General features: G+C 35.8%; 1 protein-coding gene across 2 annotated transcripts in view; it reads right to left on the bottom strand.

Annotated features, from left to right (window-relative positions):
• Positions 1 to 21,823, bottom strand: part of ARIH1 (ariadne RBR E3 ubiquitin protein ligase 1) — a 100,468-nt gene that overhangs the window by 51,085 nt on the left and 27,560 nt on the right. For both annotated transcript variants that reach the window (XM_037502884.1, XM_054688628.1), the window contains one exon: positions 7,658 to 7,725. In XM_037502884.1, the coding sequence (XP_037358781.1) occupies positions 7,658 to 7,725 (68 nt within the window). The remainder of the gene's footprint in view (positions 1 to 7,657; positions 7,726 to 21,823) is intronic.

Raw genomic sequence — 21,823 nt, 5'->3', positions numbered from 1 at the left:
CATAACAAAAAATTATGTCGTCTTCCAAAATAGGCTCCTACCTCCTTTTACTGGAGAAAAATTTAAATATGCAAAAGCAAAAAGAACAGTAAAACTAAACTCCCACATACCCAACACATCCAGCTTTAACAATTACTAAATTTTGCTAATCAAAAGGTTTTTACTGAATAAACTTGATCCTATTATTAACTTTCAGGACAACTTAAGATGCTAAATGGCTATTCCCTTTCTAACAGAGGAAAGAGAACTCTACACTAGAAGCTTCAGAAGATATGGACGCAGGTTTCCCAGCACATTCAATTCACATTTAAAGACACAGAGAACATGGGAATTGTCTTATGTTCTCTGACCTGATTATGATTATTTCAATTTATCAAGTTCTTTTAACCTAAAGTTCCAGAAACTTCAACTGTGCAGTATATAAAGTAGTATCACTTATTTACATGCTCATCCTCCCTCCCAAGTTACAAAGCTTTTTATACTTTTTCAAAAGACTACTGGCCCCCAAAATGACAAGAACCAATACAATTTTTTAACTATCCATTACTTCAAAACAAACCAACACCCAAACAAAAACCAAAACCAAAACCAAACAAAAACCAAAAAACCCACAGACAGCAAGTTCTGTGCACTCTGTCTAAATATGTGCATGCAACACAAGTCTGCAGCCCCTGCTCTACTCAATGGTCTTTACCTCCTGCTATGTATGAGCAGCAGAACTTAATACATAAATAAAATAATTAAATAAAATGGAACAAACTACTTGTGATTCATGCAAAAGTGGGTCTGATTCCAACACAAAGATGGTTCCCTCCAGTACATGAAAATATATATCTATATCCTTTCACTATTTTAGTAATGGTGTTTCAATATATTTAATGGAAATCTTCAGGTAGCAAATGTTGAGTATAAACTAAACTATGTTTAAAATCTAGCTAAAACTAAGAATATGCGATCAAAATACAAGACAGTATGTAAAAGCCATTTTCACATAGTTCCCTCACATATTAAGCAACTACCTGTGGAAACTGTGCTAGTTGGTGGAAATATGAATCTTTCGAAGAAAAAGATGGAAAGCTATTTGCAATATAACATGCTAAAGATGCAAGATATGAGAGGAAAATGGTACAGAAGTATAGGAAATAGCAATTTCAAGAAGTCAATATGACTGAATAGTAAATATGACAAAAATTCAGAGAATAAGGAGATACAGAGGGCATCATACAAGTTGTACATGATATACAGAATTGCACACAATTGTGCCTGTGAGCACAACCTTTGAATGAAATATTGTTGATGTTCTCTGAATTGGGACAAGGTGACTGGGACCGAAGACTATGAGGGCATCTGGAATCAAACTACAGAAGGTTTTCAACAGTCAGCAGTATAACTTAGAATCTGGCCACAAAATGCACTGACATGACAAAACCTAAGTTTAGGATAAATTTACATTAGCGCCTAGGTAGACAGTGAGGAAACAGTCTTGACAGAATGTTAGACATACTTGTAGGTACACCAAAGGCACGATTAATGCTACATGTGAAAACCCAAGTTGAAAGTTCCCTTTTAATGTTGTCCTTTTCCTATGTATAAGTGCTCACATTTTAAAATGATTTTTACTATGAATTAACCCAATTCTAGAAAAGTGTATAAAAATAAATGAAGTTTACAAAATGTTACATGGAAATGAGTAAGAGAACAGATAACGGACAAAATGTAACTTTCTTCAACAATTTTGACTAGAGTATGCAAGATTAATGGAAATACACTCTGTTACAAATTGGGATTTTATTTTTTTTAGTTACATACCTACAAGTATGTAATTTGCTTTTCTTGGATTTCCTAAGTAAATGATGTTCTACATAAAATTTCTCTTCTTTTCTAAACTTCATACCATTTACTTAATTTTCTATGTATTATTTATCAGAACTTCAATACATACAAATGGTAGTGACAGGCAGTAACTTGGATTTTAATGAGCATCCTCCTAATGTTTCAACGTTAAGTATAATTTTGCTGTAGATTATTAGCTGATATCCATTATTAAACTGAGAAATCACCATTTAGTTTGCTAACAATGTCTTTTTCTAAATTATGCACAGTATTATTTAATGCATTATTGACTACCTTTTGATTTTTCTTCATTAATCTGTTTCTGAAATACAATACATTCTGAAATAATCCTTAACAAGAACTGGTAATTTCTTAAAGATTTACTATATTGACCTTGCCCACTGAACCACATCTAGTGCTGTTGGCGTACAGAGGAGTATTTTTCAGTTTATTTACTATGCCTTTTCATTGCTATTTTCCTACCTTTTTGGGGGGTAAGGGGAGCAATTTAAGTGACTTCCATTTCTTTTTTTTTTTTTTAAATTTTTTTTTTTTATAGAGGCATGTTTTATTTATTTATTTATTTGTTTGTTTGGTTTATACATGCACTGGGTACAGTCAGAAGCACGGGAGGGTGAGAGAATTCACCAGAGCCAAAGCAGGGAGCAGAGCAGGCAGAAGGACCGAAGTACACTGCTGAGGGGAGCAGCGGGCGGCAGGAGAGGTCTGCGCGCCATGTGGGACCCTCCTCCGGTGGCCGGGGAGCAGCCGGGGATCGAACTGGCGCTGCAGAGGCCGCGGGCAGCTTCGTAACCCAGCGCTCAACCGCTGCACCACCAGGGAAGCCCAAGTGACTTCCATTTCTAAGCTTTCAAATGTACTGGTAAAAGCAGCATACAGTATTTAATTATAATTCTGAAATATTTTCCCATCTGTAATTATACATTATTCTCAATTTACTTATTATTCCTTTTTCCCCTGCCCCCATCAATGGTTTCCCCTGCCCCTGCCAATGGTTTATCCCCCATCTTTGTTCAAGAGATTTTACTTTTTCAGAGCAGTTTGAAGCTCACAGCAAAACTCAGAATTCCCATATACTCTTCCCCCTCTTCCCAAACTTCCCCAGTAACAATATCTTACACCAGTTTGATATATCAATGAATCTGTATCAACACATTATTATTCAGTCTATATTCTACTTTAGGGCTCACTTCTGGTGTTGAACACTTTATGGGTTTAGACAAATGAATAGTGACATATTCCTACCATAACAGTTTCATATAGCATAAAAATCCCTTTGTGCTCCAATCCCTGGCAACCACTGATATTTATATTAACGCCATAGTTTCGCCTTTTCTATAATGCCTTATAGTTGTCTAGATGTACCAGAACTGATTCCATTTGCCTACTGAAGGGCTTTCTGATTATGCCCAAGTTTTGGTGATTATGAACCAGCAGCTATGAACATGTGTGTGAAGGTTTTTGTGTGGACCTAAGTTTTCAACTCATTTATGTAAACACTAAAAAGAGTCATATTGTATGGTAAGAGTATATTTAGTTTTTGTAAGAAATTTGATCAAACTGACTTCCAAAGTGGTTGTTCTACTTTATATTCTCACCAACAATGAGTGAGAATTCCTGCTACTCCATAGCCTAATGAATATTTGGTGGTGTGTTTGGATTTTGGTCATTCTAATAATAAGTATGCAGTGTTATCTCATTTTAATTAGCAATGCCCTAATGGTGCATGGTGTTAAGTATCTCCTCATGTGCTAAGATATCTATATATCTTCTTTGTTAGATATCTATTCAGATTTTTGCCCATTTTTAAATTAAGTTGCTTTGTTTTAAGAGTTCTTTGGGTATTTTGAATAATAGTTCTTCATCAGATGCATTTTGCAAATACTTTCTCCCACTCTATGGCTTATCTTTCTCTCACTCTTGATACTTCCCTTTCACAAAATTCATTTCAAAGATACAACTTTTTTATTTTATTATTTTTTTTCTGTATTTCATTAATATTGCTGTTATCTTATATGCCAATCCTACCCTATTTGGGTTTATTTTGTGCTTTTCTAAATACCTATTTCTTTTTTTTTTTAATTTTTTAAAAGATTCATTAATTTATTTATACAAACACTGGGTACAGTCAGAAGTGCGGGAGGGTGAAAGAATTCACCAGAGCCAGAGAGGGGAGCAGAACAGGCAGAGTGACGAAGTATACTGCTGAGGGGAGCAGCGGGCCCGGCAGGAGAGGTCTGTGCTCCATGTGGGACCCTCGCCAGTGGCCGGGGATCTAACCGGTGCTGCAGAGGCTGCAGGCAGCTTCGCTGCCCAGTGCTCAACCACTGAGCCACTGGGGAGGCTCTAAATACCTATTTCAATGGCTTGTTTTCTAACTCTTTTCCTTATTCTTATAAATCTACTAAGGTTATAAATTTCCTATACTTCTACAGTCACATTGTACATTTTTACTCCCATTATTTAGTTCATTTTTGGATTCTAAGTGCTATTTGGAAGTGTGAATATGGAACACATATAGCTTTTCTTTGAATTTATTATAACTTAAAATGTGACAATTTCAGAATATGATGGGTATAAAATACCAATACATATTTTAAATCCTGTTTATTTATTAACTTCCTAGAAGAAAATGGTTTAAGAATAGTTCTATGAAACCACTCTCCCAAAAAGTTACATACCAAGAGAGATAAGGGAGAAGTAGCATCCACAACCTAGATTAAAATTATTAAAATGAGTAAATTGATATGTCTAAATAAACAATTTAAGATGACATTAGCAGAATATTCAAATACAGAAAGAAAAGCAAGTTAATGAATTAAAAGTAAACCTACTGAGCTTTCATAGACCAGAGCGAAAAAAGATGACAAGTAGAGAAGAAATATACTTTTTAAAAGATTTATTTATTTTTATGCATAGAAGAACTAGGGTGTAGGCCAGAGGTGCAGAGGGTAAGAGGATTCACCAAAGACAGAATGAGGAGCAGAACAGGCAGATCTACTGAAATACACTGCTAAAGGGAACAGCAGGAGAGACAGGAGAGGTCTGCTGCACCAGATGTGAGTTAGCTCCCTAGCAGGGATTGAACTCAGGTCCTCATGGTGATAGCGCTGAGACTTATTAACCCCTATGCCATCAGGGAGGCCCCAGTAGAGAAGAAATATTTTGAAAAAAGTTAGATGACTGGAAAAGAGATCCCCGAAGTTTTAACATGTGACAAACAGGAATTCCAGGAAGCATCAAGAGAAGGGAGAAAGTACCAGAGAATGGAGAAAAGGTAACACTGAAGAAATAACAACTGAGAATTTCCCCAAACCAAAATACAAGTCTCCTCATACTTAAAGAACTCAACTGGCTATGTTTTCAGTATCCACCAAAAAATTTCAGAATATCGAGTTTCTCTTATAGTACTCAATTTCTCTTAGAGTATCACATGTAAAACCTGAACTCCCCCTACCCCCCCCCCAAAAAAAATCCAGATGACTAAAGGATATATTCTAAAGAAAAAGGTGCGGGCCTCCCCTGGTGGCGCAGGTGGTTGAGTGCAGCGCTGTGAAGCTGTCCACAGCCTCTACAGCGCCGGTTTGATCCCGGCCGGCCGTCAGGGGTCCCACATGGTGCGGCAGACCTCTCCTGTTGCGCCCGCTGCTCCCGTCAGCAGTGTATTTCGTCAGTCTGCCTGTTCTGTTCCCCGCTCTGTCTCTGGTGAATCCTCTCACCCTCCCACGCATCTGGCCTGTACCCGGGTTCTTGTATAAATAAAAAATAAAAATCTTTAAAAAAAAAAAAAAGAAAAAGGTGCAAATTTGGATAAAACAATGATAATACAAGAAGAAATTAGCAAAAAAAAAAAAGTCAATAGTAAAAATGCTTAACATCAAATTAAAAATTCAAATACCAACTTATGCTGGGAGGGGCAGTGGAAAGGATAGAGGGAAAAAGAACCCAGTTTTGTCTTATGCAGGGTAAGGATATAAACACTATTGTTATAAACTTATAGTTTTAAGTATACCTATGCAAATTTAAAGATGACCATTAGAAAAATGGAAATAATTGTAAAATTACCAAAGGGAAAAACTTTGATCAAGTTAACAAAATAACCAATTACGAAACATTGCAAATATAAAGCACAAGTTACAGTAGCCGTATTTATATACCAATATATTAGTAATCATAAAGTAAGCATATAAACATAGCATCTGTGAAACTCATTACATAAAACAAAAAGATCTTTTGTATTAATTACACAACATTATTTAAAGATTTATAGGTAACTCAGTAATCTATCTTCAGAATATGTAAAAATAAAACTGAAGGTACAGGTAGTTTATACACTACAAGTTTCCCAGAAATCACCTACTTTTATTTCACACTCACTGCAACTTAGGTGGAATTATCTATCGAAAAATGCTTTCAGCAGTGCCAACAGTGTTAAAGGACATCATTCACAATGTTTTTGGAAAAATACATTAATAAGAGACAAACTGTGAGTAATTAAATCTACTTCACTAGAAGATGCAAATAACGAAAGACACTTTTCCTAGTAGAGGTGTCTGAAAGTCAATGCTGTATAATAATTTATTGAGAATAATCTTATGTTGCTATTTCATTTCTAGAACCTTGATTTTCAATTTGAAAATCAAATGCCAAAGGTACTTCAAAAAAGATGGTCAGTAACATGGAAAAAAATAAAACACACTAATAAGAAGCATTTTTTTCTTCATTAAAACTTTGGGAAAGCTGTGGTGCCCAATAATCTTGAATTTGAGTTGTAACTCCTTGTGTTACAAAACTGGGATAAATATATTAACCAAGCTCTACGTCTTGGTTTCCAAATCAATTAAGTGGGGATAATAATTTCAAACTCATGAAGGAAGAGAAAAATCAAATAACATCTGGCACAGAGAGCTCAATAACTGGACAGTATTATTGTTATTATTAAATTGTAGTTGGTATACAAGGTGTGCTAAATTGGGTATAATTATGGTATTATTTATACCTATTTCTACAAAGTGCTCTCAACTTTAAAGTCAAATGGGAAATATTTTCCATTTCTCACAATATTTGAATTTTCAGCTCCCAACAAATATTTAAATTTATTAGTATTTTGATTGCAGATTTTAAACTGACAAATAACTATGATAGAATAAATATAACTGTCACCTTACTACCATAACACGTGCTCCAAAATTCCAATTTAAGGAAGAGAAAAAGACTAAGAAATGGCAATAATACTGCCAGTCTCTACTCTCAGTAAATTCCTTCCCTTTTAGAACTTGAAATGTTTTCCAAGAGAAAATATAAGAAAAATGCACAACAGCAACCCTGCACTGAAATCAGAGAACCAGTCCAAATAGCCTCATAGGTAGGCAGGATACTTTTTCCATTTTTCACTGAATGTTATTCATATGCCTAACATAGACTTCAAGGCTTACGGGTAAGTAATTTTTAAGTAATTAAAGGAAGGTATTATTCTTGTATTAATGTATCAAGAGATTTATAAAAAATGTTTTAGCTCTTGTACTAAAAGATACAAAAGTAAGGACATGTGTAGAAGATACTGAATAGATCCTCCCACCTCACCTCCAAAATAAATTAAGAAACATTAAGCCTGAGTTACCTTTCTTTACACTAAGTTTACTGGGAGTTCACAAATGGGGAACATAAGAAATTAAAGCAATTCACTACTTATACACTGGCTTGGTCACATACCGGTATATAAATCAATTCCTTACTTTTGGTAAATTTAGTTCAAAGGCTAAATTGTTACTTTTAAGTCAAGGCTGACAATATAGTTCCTTACCTTTCCATTAGCTTCTCTTTATCCCAATTGAAGTGGCTAAGGAGTATTCTTGTGATAGTTGCTGGATTCTAAAGGAGGAAAAAAAGTCATTTTAAGGAATAGCACTTCATTGACCGTCAGTGAATTTTTATGCTGAATTTAAATTACTCTAATATCCTACCCAATTTTCCTTTGCTAAGATAGTTCTTTATTGCCCTAAGAAAATAAAAAAATTTAATTATAAGTTCAAGACTATTTAAAAATAGTTTGTCACACTAGTATATCAAGTTTTCTATGATATTTTAAAGCAGAATTCAAAACAATCAAAAAAATTAAATGGAAAGTTACAGCATTAAATCAAACACTAAGTAAAAACTTTTTTGCAGTTAAGATTTAACAGCTGTCACACCAGTACACTGTTAGTCAATCAAAATTCTAACATTTTATGCATTAAACAGTCCATTAGAGTTCAAATCACTTTTTAAGTCAGGAGCTATTTTAGAGATACTTAATGAAAATGACAAAAATACCTGCACTGTATAATAATTTATTGAGAACAATCTTAAGTTGCTATTTCATTTCTAGAAGGAAAAGCTAACATCATGAAATAAAGCCAAAGTTTACTGCCGTATCATTCAATACAGTCACAAGAATTTACATTTTCGATGAAATTAGTGAGATTAATATATGGACAAAGAATTTTGAATTAAAATGGGATGGGGCCTAAGACCTGTGCTAAGTCTCACTTACCAAAAACCACTAGAGCTATTGATAATTAGAAAGTCAAAGGTGGAACACAAATCTGAATATGCTTATTTACTTCATGTATAATTTTAGTCTATCAATTAAGATTTCAAAAAAGGTCTCAATATAAAATACTTTTATCACAGTTAGACCACGGGATTAGTTAGCTACTGACTTAAATAGCAATCTGATATAAAAATGTCACAAAAGAAATCTTTATCAGTTGTTCTCAACAATACTCTTTGTCACAGAAAAATTCATACACATTCACATACCCCCTTCCCCCCAAGTCAAAGATGCAAACAAGGTAACTTTCATCCACCTACTCCCAGGCACATTCTGTTAATTCACTTAGGATTAATTTACTTTTTGGACCAATAATTTCTTTAAGAGTCCTCTTCTAACATAGCATACCAGAAAGATACCACAATCTACAAGAGTTAACAGGCAAAAAGAAACCTACTAATTGATCCTAAATCGTATTGGGTCTATTTGTACATTGTATTTTACACCAGCTCTTTCTTGCAAATGTGATTCAACAATTCATTTTTTTTTTTAAAAAGATAAACCTCTCAGTTTAGTAAACAAATTTTCTCAAAAGGATTTTCCTACAACTGACAAAGTTTTTCATTGCGATTTAGTCATATGTAAAAATAAGGGTGATAATCCTACTAATTGGGAACACTAAGTCTACCAGTAGCTACCAGAATTGTGAGACTTTAACTCTGTGGCACCCAATACGTGGGATTCCTTGGTACAAGACAGAGCTGTTGGGGAAAAATGTTTCAGGAATTGACATAAAGATCCAATTTGCAAAGACAAAGAAGGGAAGGGAGGAAAAATGCCCTTTCTTATGAGTTGTACCTTTTCTATTTGAGTTCTAGTTTCAAAAATCGGTCCTATCCATAGGCCCCCAAATATGCTATTTGTTCATGAAAAATTATAATGGAAAATGCTGTTGTTAACAGACTCATAAGTCCCACCCCCATATTGTTATTTATTTGTTTATTTATTGAGATTTATTTTTATTTATATACGTATACAAGAACTGGGATGTAGGCCAGAGGTGTGAGGGGTAAGAGGATTCACCAGAGACAGAGTAGGGAGCAGAATAGGCAGATCTACTGAAAGATACTATTGAGGGGAGTAGCAGGCTAGACAGGAACAGTCTGCTGTTCGTGGGTTAGCCTTCTGGGCAGGGACTGATCTCATGTTACAGTGGCTGGCAATAGCTTGATAGCGCTGAGACTTTAACCCCCTGCTCCACCAGGGAGGGCCCCCCCTCTATCTTTAATAGATTGGGGTAGGACCTTCCTAAATGTACTTATTGCCGAAGGGATTCAGAAAATCAGATCAATGTTCTCCCACGGTGAAGAAAACATAACTTTCTCTTTCATTTTTAGTTCATCATCTTTATAGATATATGCATTTGTTCAACAATGCATATACTATAATGGAAGCCCAAAAGTCTTTCATAGTAGGATATTACTGAAAAATTTTGTCTAAATCACAGATATTGCCTATATACGTATATTCTGCTAGGACTATAAAACTACAGAGCAGGCGATATTTCACAATAAAATTATGTGAATATATTCTGATCACTAATTGAGTGCAGTCAACTCTAGTCATTTATATGTACTACATATAAGGAAGATGTGTATAAATCAAGTCCTGGGCTTACCTGCAAGCTATGAAAATGTGGAACACAGTCAAAGTATAGCTGTGGCTTTCAGAACAGAACTGCCCAAGTCCCAGGTCAATCTGAGTGAGAATGGGAGGGATATACTCAACATAGCAAAGGTTTTGAAAACTGAACAGATTAAAGGAATCACTGCTATATAAAGCAAGAAAGAACTGGAAGCTAAAACCTAACTGGGCTGATTTACTTATTAAAACAAAAACAAAAGAAAATAAAAATCACCATTATCTAAAGTATTTTAATAGGAGATGTAACTTAGGAACATAATAAAACATCTAGGATAAAATTCAAAATTACCAAACATAATATAAATAACAACAACAACAAAAAACAAAGGAGAGGCAACAGATGTTGACCACTATATGACCCAGATATCAGAATGATTAGACAAAATTTTTTTATAAGTATCAGAATTACTTTATTTTTTATTTTTAAAGATTTACTTATTTATGCATACATACAAGAAACGGGGTATAGGGCAGAGATGTGGGGGTGAGAGGACCCACCAGAGACAGAGTGGGGAACAGAACAGGCAGATTGACTGAAACACACTGCTGAGGGGAGCAGCGGGTGAGACAAGAGAGGTCTGCTGCGCCATGTGTGTTGCTCCCTGGCCGGGGATTGAACTCATGCTGCAGTGACTGCATATAGCTTCATAGGCTTCGTCTTAACCCTCTGTGCCACCAGGTAGGCCCCCAGACAAAGATTTTTAAAGCAGCTATTAAAAACATGCTCCATTAAGTAAGGGTGAATACCTTAAAAGGAATGAATGAAATTCTTAGGAAAAAGTAAATTTATAAAAAGAAGCAAATAGCATAAAGGAGAGATGGATGAGTTAGTGAACTTGAGACTGTGTCAGTAAATAAGCATCCAATCTTCACGACAGAATATATGCACACATATGAAAATAAAAGAATAACCTTTTAAGGTCCTATGGGATAATATCAAAAGTTGTCAGCCCAGAATTCTATATTCGGCAAAAATATAAGTAAACAGGGCCTTCCTGGTGGCACAAAGGGTTAAGCACCACACTATGAAGTGATCCAAAGCCTGGGCAGCACGAGTTCGATCCCCGGCCAGGGAGCAACCCACATGGTGCAGCAGACCTCTCCTGTCTCGCCCCCTGCTCCCCTCAGTAGTGTATCTCGGTCAGTCCGCCTGTTCTTTTCCCCACTCTGTCTCTGGTGGGTCCTCTCACCCCCCGTATCTCTGGCCTGTACCCCAGTTCTTGTATGCATAAATAAATCTAAAAAAAAAAAAAAGTACACAAAAATATAATTAAAAAGAAAAAACTTAAAAAAAATATAGTAAACATCTTAAAACAGAATGGAGATGTAAATACGACATATCAAAGTTTGTGGGATGTACCTAATATTGTTTGAGGGGAATTTACTGCATTAAATGCTTATCTAAGAAGAAAGAACACTACTTATTTTTTATTTTAAGCAAGCAGAAGGAAAGAAATATTAAAAAGCAGATATAGATGAAACAAAAGAAAATAACTGAAATCAAAAGCTACTACTTTGATCAACAGAACTCTAGTAAAGACAAACCAAAATTTAAAGAGACACAAATAACCAATAATCAAGAATAAAAGAGGGAAATAGCATGTTCCCAAGAGAATTCTACAAACAACTCTTTGCCCATTAGTTCACAACCTGCAAGAAATGGACCATTTTTCTTAAAGACATAAATTACTGAAATTCACTGACGAAATAGGTAACAGGATTCCTACATTTACATTCAACCAAATATGTAGTTAAAACCTTCTACAAAGAAAAGTCAAGACCCAACTGGTTTCACTGGCAAATTCTACCATCACTTCAGGAGTCAAAAACTATGAATTCCATACAGTCTCTTCCAAATAGAGACTGGGAACACTTCCCTAATTCCTAAGACTGGCATCACCCTGATAGAGAAATCAAAGATATAACACCCTGACAGAGAAATTAAAGACATAACCAGAAACTACTGATACTGTATGAAAAAAGATACAAAGATCTTCAACAAAAATTAGGAAATCACATTTAGTAATATATAAAACAAGGATAGTTATACCACAACAAAGTGGAGTTTTTTGCAATGTTGCAAGGGTGGCTACATACTTAAAAGAAAGTTAGCTAAGCATATTAATAGACTAAAAAAATGTATAAGATCTTATCAGTAGGACTCAGAAAAGGTATCCGACAAAATTCAACATTCGATATCCATAAAAACCCTTAGCAAATTTAGGAACAAAGTAATTCCTAATTTGTTAATTTCCTCATATTGGTAATCTTAAAAAAAAATTACAGGTAATGGGCCTCCCCAGTGGCACAGCGGTTGAGCGCTGGGTTGCGAAGCTGCCCGCAGCCTCTGCAGTGCCAGTTTGATCCCCGGCTGCTCCCCGGCCACCGGAGAAGGGTCCCACATGGCGAGCAGACCTCTCCTGCCGGGCCCGCTGCTCCCCTCAGCAGTGTACTTCGGTCCTTCTGCCTGCTCTGCTCCCCGCTCTGGCTCTGGTGAATTCTCTCACCCTCCCGCGCTTCTGACTGCACCCAGTGCTTGTATAAATCAATCAATCAATCAATCAATCTTGTATAAATAAATAAATAAATCTTTAAAAAAACAAAACAAAACAAAAAGGTGCTAAAACAATCAAGTGGGGAAAAACAAATAGTGCTGAAATAATTAAAACATGTATGTATTTTTAAAAATCTATTTAAATCTATGACTCAAGATTTCATACATAATTCATAATGATCAGACAGAAATATCAAACATAAGACTATAAAACTTTTAGTAGAAAACCTTTGTGACCTTGGATTAGGAAAACAGTTCTCGGATACAGCAAAGTACAATTCATAAGAGAAAAGTGATAAATTAGAATTCATCAAAATGAAAAAAAAAAAACACTGCACTGTTAAGAAAATGGAAAGACACATCACAGGCTGGGGAAATACATTTGCAAATCACATATCTAAATATCATAGCTAGAATATATAGTTTTAAAACCTATTGAAACCTAACCAAACAAAAACCCAGTTTGTTTGTTTTTTTTTTAATTTATTTATTTATTTATACAAGCACTGGGTACAGTCAAGGTGCGGGTGAGTGAGAGGGTTCACCAGAGCCAGAGCGGAGAGTAGAACAGGCAGAGTGACGAAGTACACTGCTGAGGGGAGCAGCGGGCAGCAGGAGAGGTCTGCGCGCCATGTGGGACCCTCACCCGGTGGCTGGGGATTGAACCGGCGCTGCAGAGGCTGCGGGCAGCTTCCCAACCCAGCGCTCAACCGCTGCAACACCGGGGAGGCCCCAAAAACCCAGGTTAAAAGAAGACAAAGATTTGAATGGACACTTCACCAAAGACACAGAAACATGGAAAGATGCTCAACATCATTAGTTATTTGGGACACAAATATTAAGCCATAATGTTACCACCACATGCTTACTGGAGAGAGTGCTTGTGTGTACATGCATGGTGAGGGAGGCGGGCAGCCAATCTGGCAAACCCAAATGCTAGAGAGTGTGTGTAACAACTGGGCCTCTCTCATTACTGCTGGTGAGAATGCAAAATTGCACAGCCAATAGGAAATAGTGGTTTCTTATGAAGTTAAATATAGTCTTCCTACAACTCCCAAAATCTCAGCATTAACAATTAACCCAAGTGAAATGAAAATATATTCACCCCCAAACCAATAGTAAATAGTTTTATTTGTTCCTGGCAAAAAGGGCAACAATCCAAAAGTTCTGAGATGGGGGAATGTATAAACAAATGGTGGTATACCCACACAATGGAATATTACTCAACAATAAACAGAGAGATAAGACAATGTGAATTCAAATACAAATTCTAGGTGAAAGCAGTCACACCAATGGCTACAAATTTTACGGTCTAAATGACATGGTAAAAAAGGGAAAACTATAGAGGTGGTATATAAACATAAGTTCCTTGGTTACTAGGAATTATGGGTAGGAGGGAGTTTGAACAAATATAATAGTAGTGAAATTTTTAAGGGGTGATGGTGGAATTGTTCTGTAAGTTGGCTGTGCTGGTGGTCACATAACTAGGCATTTGTGAAACCTCACAAAATTATATGAGTAATGAAAATTTAAATAAACTTAAGATATTAAACTATAAAAGTTATCTAACCTGCACTGGAGCATCTGTGATGAAGTTCTGACTGTTAACAGTACAGTGAGTGTCAAAAGGGCAATGTTGAACAGGAGGAACATAGATTTAGTCCCAGGCACTTCACATACATTATTTCATTTAATCACACAGCAACATTTTGTGCAAAGAGACATTATTTACATATTTCATATGAGGTTAGAGAGAAGTGGCAACTCAAGAAAAAATAGGTTAACAGGTTTTGAATATTAGGGGAGAGTTTATAAAATGTATATGTGTATCACGCTCCAATATTCTGATTTGATTACTTTAGGTTGGATCTGTTCAAAAGAGGGAAATGTGCCTTTGTGTGCTGCCAAAATTCATTAATTAGTTTAGTAGAAAGTCAATTCAAGCTTTTGGTTAAAGTAAAGAACTCTTCATTCTGTTCTTTTTGGTGTTCCTTATTTTTAAAAGAAACAGTTAACAAGCAAAATCACTATAATCAGAAAACTAATACTAGCAGCAGTACATTATACTTTTAGGGCAATAAAGTAACCTAAACATCTCACACCTTCTCTAGTTTTAAGTTCTAATGGTTCCCTTGCCCTTCTGACCCCCCTTTTCTGGTTACATGAATCTCCTGAGGAACTTTAAAAATATCAATACTAAGATTTTGCCACCAGCAATTCTGATTCAATTACTGGTGTGGGGTGGGATGGGTGGGTGGGGTATGTATAACTTTCACCCAATGTTTTTACCTAGATTTCTGCAGAAGAAATCAATATGCAGTCAGAATTAGGAATTACTGTTTCAGTTTCCCACTAAGGGGGTTCTGAAACATTAAAGGATGTGAGTAAAAATCCCACATACAATACTAGTGTAATAACCTTAGTAATATGAAGAAAATTATTCTTGGGTTACAGCAGCCATTTCTGCTTTGAAAGTTATACCTAAAGTTCTGTTTCTGAATTTTTTTTTAAATTATTATTATTATTATTTTTTTAAAGATTTATTATTTATTCATACATGCACTGGGTACAGTCAGAAGCATGGGAGGGTGAGAGAATTCACCAGAGCCAGAGCGGGGAGCAGAGCAGGCAGAAGGACGGAAGTACACTGCTGAGGGGAGCAGCGGGCGGCTGTTTCTGAATTTTTAAAAGTGGGTCTGGAAGAGGTAACTGTCCCAGCTGTGGATTTACTATCAATGCATTATCAACCGCTTCCTGCTAATTATGTGGTTTTCAATTCTGGTACACATTAGCATCATTTGAGGAGCTTTTTAAAAACTGATTCGCAGGCCACATCCTACAACAAATACATTAGAATACTGTGTGACAGGAAGGCATACTAGGGGAGAACCTAGGTATGAACAATTTTATAAAGTTCACTGGTGATTCCAATACACAGCAAGACCGAGAATCACCTTAGTTCACAAAAGAATGCAGACAATGTTCACATTCAAGAGTATGACAATCTCTTGGTAAAATCAACCAAGTCGTCGAATGACATTCCTATGATGAGTATTATAGGGAGGCAACTATTTTTTGAAAAGTCTACAGACAATCTTATTTCAAGAGAAAGCTGAATATACAAAATGGGTTTATATTATGAAAGATAAATAGCCAAAAAAAAAAAAAAATTCACCTCCCTCCAATAAACATAAAAAAAAGGCCTCCAGAGTTGAGTTTTTCATTTCTCTCAGAATTTGACCCTAAATAGGTTATGGACTCCAAATTCAAAACTAAGTTTGATGATTTTCCTACACAAAAAATGGGCTCATGTCTCTATTATGTTTCTATCTAGAGTAATCTATGATTTCCTTAAGAGAGTTGCTGATGTTCCAATTATTATTAGATGATTATTTTGTAGCGAATCTTAAACAATATTAGAAACTCAAAAGCCATAAAGTACAGAAACATCTACATAGAAAACTATTTATAACTCCCATAACAACAAGCAAACGTATAGTCCCAAAGGTGACAAATCTAACAAAAAACAATGAACAGTTAATTCAAGGAATATATTTAGTTGAAAAATATTCTAAAATATTTAACCTCCTTAATATAATACAATGACTAACCAAAATGTCTAGCACAATTACTAAGACCTTAAAACCTGAACACTATCCAGTGACAAAGATTTAGTGACAGGGTATAACAATTAGTGAGATGGCGAGTTAGTTAAAAGCTTCTGGGAGGGTAATTAATTTGGCACATGATCTAGGACCTACAGAATTGTCAGGGGGTTGGGAGAAGAGACGAGATGGGAGAAGACAAGGAGAAGAATTATTTTCATATGGACATTATTTGGAAAAATGAGAAAGAAAAATGAGCCTACATTTTTCCAAGAGGAGACTGACTATAAATTATATGATATCCGTACTTAGAACAAGATGCAGCAATTGAAAAGACAAAAATATATTTGTATTCACTACAAGGAAAAATATCCATGAGATACCACTGAGAGAAGGGGAAAAAAAATAAATTACTGAGAAATGCACAACATACTCTTTTTGTGTAGAACAACAACAAAAAGATTTATATTATAGACTGAATGTGCAATAAGAAAATGTTTATAAGATTATATACTAGAACTGTTCTTGAGACTTATTCCTGGTATTAGTTTGAGGGTGAATGAAAAGAGACATGGAGTTTTTCTCTACTCTATAAATACACATATTAAAGAAATTAAAAGTATTACTTTTATAAGTTACTATGAACAATACAGGCCATGCTACTCAAAATGTAATACACAAAATCACGACCATCTGAGTTTGTTAGAAACGCAGAATCATAGGTCCCAATCCACATCCACTGAATCCTCTCATTTCAACCTGACCCTCAAGTTCCCTGAAGTGATCTGTGTGCACATTAAAGTCTGAGAAGCACTGATACAGGTTACAGAAAGTAACAATCTTATTTTTGACATGTAAATTCTTTAAAAATTTTTAAAAATCTATTTATTTTTTTCTTACAATGCTTGCTTTCTTTTCTCAGGTGTAGTCCCCGTCGAATTTCCACCACCAATTCACCTGTGCACCATACCAGTTCCTTGTGCTCTTCCCACCCTCGTTTTGATCCCATTTCCTCCCCTATCCCCTGCAAAATGTCTCTGATTTATACTTGTCTGTTTATTTTTATTATGTTGTGGTTTTTTTGTTGCTGTTATTTTTTTCCCTTGATCTCCCCTATATCCCTCCTATATGTGAAACCATCCAGTACTTTTCTTTTTTACTTTGATTTATTTCACTGAGTATAATCCCTTCTAGCTCCATCCATGTTGCTGCAAACGGCATGAGTTTATCTTTTTTGATTACAAATCTTACCTATTATAAATAGTGCTACAATAAACACAGGAGTGCATGTATTCTTTTGAATTAATGTTTTTGAGTCCTGTGGGTGGATCTCTAGGAATGGAACTGCTGGGTCATATGGTAACTCCATTTTTGATAGACTGAGGAACCTCCACACAGCTTTCCATAGTGGTTTGGACCATTTTACATTCCCACCAGCAGAGCAGGAGAGTTCATGTTTCTCCACATCCTCACCAACATTTGTGGTTGCCTATTTTTTTAATATGTGCCATTCTTACTGGTATAAGGTGATTATCTCATTGTGGTCTTAATTTGCATTTCCCTGATTATGAGGAATGTTGAACATTTATTCATATGCGTGTGGGCCGTTTGCATTTCCTCTTTGGAGAAGTGTCTTTTAAGTTCTTCTGCCCATTTTTTCACTGGACTGCTCACTTTGTTTTTGTTGAGTCGTGTGAGTAAAAAAAAGGTAGATCTTTGTGATCAGTCCCTTATCAGTTGTATGGAGTACAAAAATTTTCTCCCAATCAGTAGGTTGTCTCTTTGTTTTCGTTAATGTCTCTTTTGCTGTACAAAAGATCTTTAATTTGAGGTAGTCCCAGCTGTTTATCTTTTCTTTCACTCAGTGACATTCTGACAACTGGTTAACTGTAAGGTTTCATTTCCAAATTCCCAGATTTAATACTCGTTTTCCTTCCAAGAAATCAAGAAATCATGTGGCAATTCCCTTTAAAGGTATATAAGTATGTTGAGAACTTGAGTGTCACTAAAAGGCTGCACTATAATAATGCTTAGTGACATAAAACAATTTTTTTGTGTATCCAAAGTTCATATGGTGGCACATATAAAATGGAAGTAGTTATCTTTTCACCAAAGGATATTCTCGACTTTGATCAGTCAGGATTTCATGCAGGGAATAGAATCCACTAACTAGATAATGTGGGCAAAGAAAGAAAATTAATAAAAGGAATTAGGTGCTAAACTATTGCTGGAGGAGTAGAGATGAGGGTTATGTCTACAGGAATGACACAAGAACACCAACTGAATCACAAGCTCTCCCTTAAGTAGCAGATGGAACCACTAAATTCAAGAACATATGGCATGTAACCATGATCCAAAAATTAGAAAGCTGGAATCAGGAAATCACCACTGCTACTGCCACATCTGCCTTCAGATACTCATGAAGCTAGATGATGAATAAAACAAAATAAGATCCACCTGCTGCCTTTGCCACAAATGCCTCTTGTAGCACACAGAAAGGTAGTGACTAGATAAATGCAATGCTGCATTTCTGCTACTAAAAACTCACATCTTCACAATCAGGAAGGGGAGGGCAAAAAAAGAAAGATGAACTCCTTTCACATCTAACACCATTATATCCATCTAATTATCAGCAATCAATTCACATCCAAAACTCTGAATGCGTAAGTCTGAGAAAAAAAATTTCTGGCTTTTGAGCCCAGTAATACAGGTACTTAAAAGGGTTGAAGACAATCACAGAATTTCTAGATGACTTTAAAGTCATAAACATGGGCCTCCCTGGTGGCGCAGGGGGTTAAGTCACAGCACTATAAAGCTGTGGGCAGCCACTGCAACATGGCTTTGATCCCCAGCCAGGGAGCTAACCCACTCTCCTTTCTCACCCACTGCTCTCCTCAGCAGTGTATTTCAGTCAGTCTGCCTGTTCTGCTCTGCACTATGTCTCTGGTGAATCCTCTCACCCCTCACACCTCTGGTCTGCACCCCAGCTCTTGAATGCATAAATAAATAAATCTTCAAAAAAAGAAAAATGTTATAAACATTTAAGAAGAATTTACAACACTAATTCTTCAAAGTTTCCAGTTTTGAATATTTACTCAGAAGGAAGGTACAAAAAAATGAGAAAAATATTGGGGGTAATGTACTTGAGAGGCTTTCTTACTGAAGATGCTTCCTGAAAGGTTATATCTTGATGTACCAAAACTTAGTAATGAAGGCACCTAGCCAAACATCCAACATGTCAAATTCGGCTTTGCCCGTACATGTGTTTTAGGAAGGAAATTACTTGGAGAGTCAGAGTTCACTTCTAGAGAATGTCAAGAGTTTAATCAGATTTTAATAAAATGTTTCTGTAAATGGAACAATATTATGATCTTTTGATTTAATACATAAAAATTAAACTACAAACCAAAGAGGGCAGGTGACAGAAGGGATATTATAACACAAACTGTAGAAGCAGTATGTAAGGTTAAAACATCTGATATTTTATCAGAAAAACAAACTCAAGACTTTTAATAGAACTGTATGTTTTGGCATCTAGTTGACCGAAGTCTAGCCACCTCCAACAAATGTAACCTTAGTTTTAAACCTTTAGCACTCCATGAGGTTCCAATTCAAGATTTCTTGTGTCTCAATCTCCTAATTGGCTATTTCCCTTGTGGGGAGGAATCCAAAAGACAGAACTAATGATAAGATCATGAATCAGGAAAACTCCAATTCCATACTACTTTGGAATAAAGGTACTTTCTAAACCACAAATGAAGATTTTTATATAGACTTCCTTGTATTAGTTCAGAATTATAAGAGATGATTAGTAACCTTCTCAGGTATGTACTTATATTCTCTCTGCTCAAGTCCAACTATCAAGCCCAAAGAATTAGCATTCCACGTAACTATTTTGGTACACACATTTGAGTAACTTCAGTGTGCTACCATTTCATTTAACACAACTAGCCGTCTCCAAACTATCTAGAGATAGCATACAAAAAGTAAACTAGTTCTAGAAAGTGAACTGATTATTGTGAAGAAGTTTTTCTTATATGTAGTTACTGCTTCCTCTAGAGGCACTTAGATACATATAGGTTCCCAACTAGTTCTTAACAAATTTTACTAGTACTTGATCTAGTGCTCTTCCCAAGCCATCTTTTTATTAAATATTCTTCCCGCGTCATCATAGCAACTCAAAAAATCTATTGGTGGGTGGTAGGTTTCTGATCCACAATTTATTACTTCTTACTTATTTGTACTTTAATATATAAATGCAGCATACAAAATTTTGTACAGTAATATAAACATAAGTGAGACTATCTGAAAATCATAGCCCTTTCATTTAGAATGTGTAAAGATGTTATTTAAGCAACTAAGAAAAATTGTTTTCTAAGAAAAATCCTATTTAAAAAAAAGCCATCATAAATTTCATCATAAATCCAAATGATTTTGAAATAGATATTAAGTATACTCCTGCATTGTTTAAAGTTTTATAATCGAACTGTAATAGGCCATGTACATTTCTAGTACATTCTCTTGCTAGTTATTCTCAGAATACACAATTCAGGGGCCTCCCTGGTGGTGCAGGAGTTAAAGACACAGTGCTATTAAGCTATGGTCAATCACTGCAACAAGAGTTTGATCCCTGGCCAGGTTGCTAACCCACATGGCACAGACCTCTCCTGTCTCACCCGCTGCTCTCCTCAGCAGTGTATTTTAGTAGATGTCCCTGTTCTGCTCCCCTCTCTGTCTTGGGTGAATCCTCTAACACTCCTCTCCCCCGACCCATACCTCTGGCCTATAGCTCAGTTCATGTATACATAAATAAATCTTTAAAAAAGAAAAAAACACAAAATACACAGTTCAATGATTAAGAATCATGAAAAAGGAACATACAGCCTATATAACTGAATCTTCATTCATGAAGGCTTATTATAATGAACACCTAAACTAAGACTCATCTACATATATTTGCTGAGGATGTTGTAAAGAAAGAAGGCATCACTAAATGTGAACTTTTGATGAAAGGACAGCACTAAATTTTTAAAAAAAATTTAAATGTAAAGAATGTACTTTTTTTTTTTTTTTTTTAATTTTCTAGAGGCATGTCTTCTTTATTTATTTGTTTGTTTGGTTGGTTGGTTGGTTGGTTTATACATGCACTGGGTACAGTCAGAAGCGCGGGAGGGTGAGAGAATTCACCAGAGCCAGAGCGGGGAGCAGAGCAGGCAGAAGGACTGAAGTACACTGCTGATGGGAGCAGCGGGCCCGGCAGGAGAGGTCTGCGCGCCATGTGGGACCCTTCTCCGGTGGCCGGGGAGCAGCCGGGGATCAAACTGGCACTGCAGAGGCTGCGGGCAGCTTCGCAACCCAGCGCTCAACCGCTGCGCCACCGGGGAGGCCCAAGAATGTACATTTTTAAGAAGTTAATAGTAACCTAAAGGTTGACAAATCTTCTGTGTTACATCTCAGTCTCTATGATTCCAACTCAACAACCATTTTAAATTCTTTTTGCTATTTCTTTTTTACTTTTATTCCAAATAGTATGCTTATGTTCACAGATACTATTTTTTTCATTTTAGACATTAC

Source organism: Talpa occidentalis, unplaced genomic scaffold, assembly GCF_014898055.3.
Source record: "Talpa occidentalis isolate TD23 unplaced genomic scaffold, MPIMG_talOcc4v2.1 talOcc4.11, whole genome shotgun sequence".
NCBI lineage: Eukaryota > Metazoa > Chordata > Mammalia > Eulipotyphla > Talpidae > Talpa > Talpa occidentalis.
Note: the sequence above shows the minus strand (reverse complement) of the source record. Positions and strands in the feature narration are given on the sequence as shown.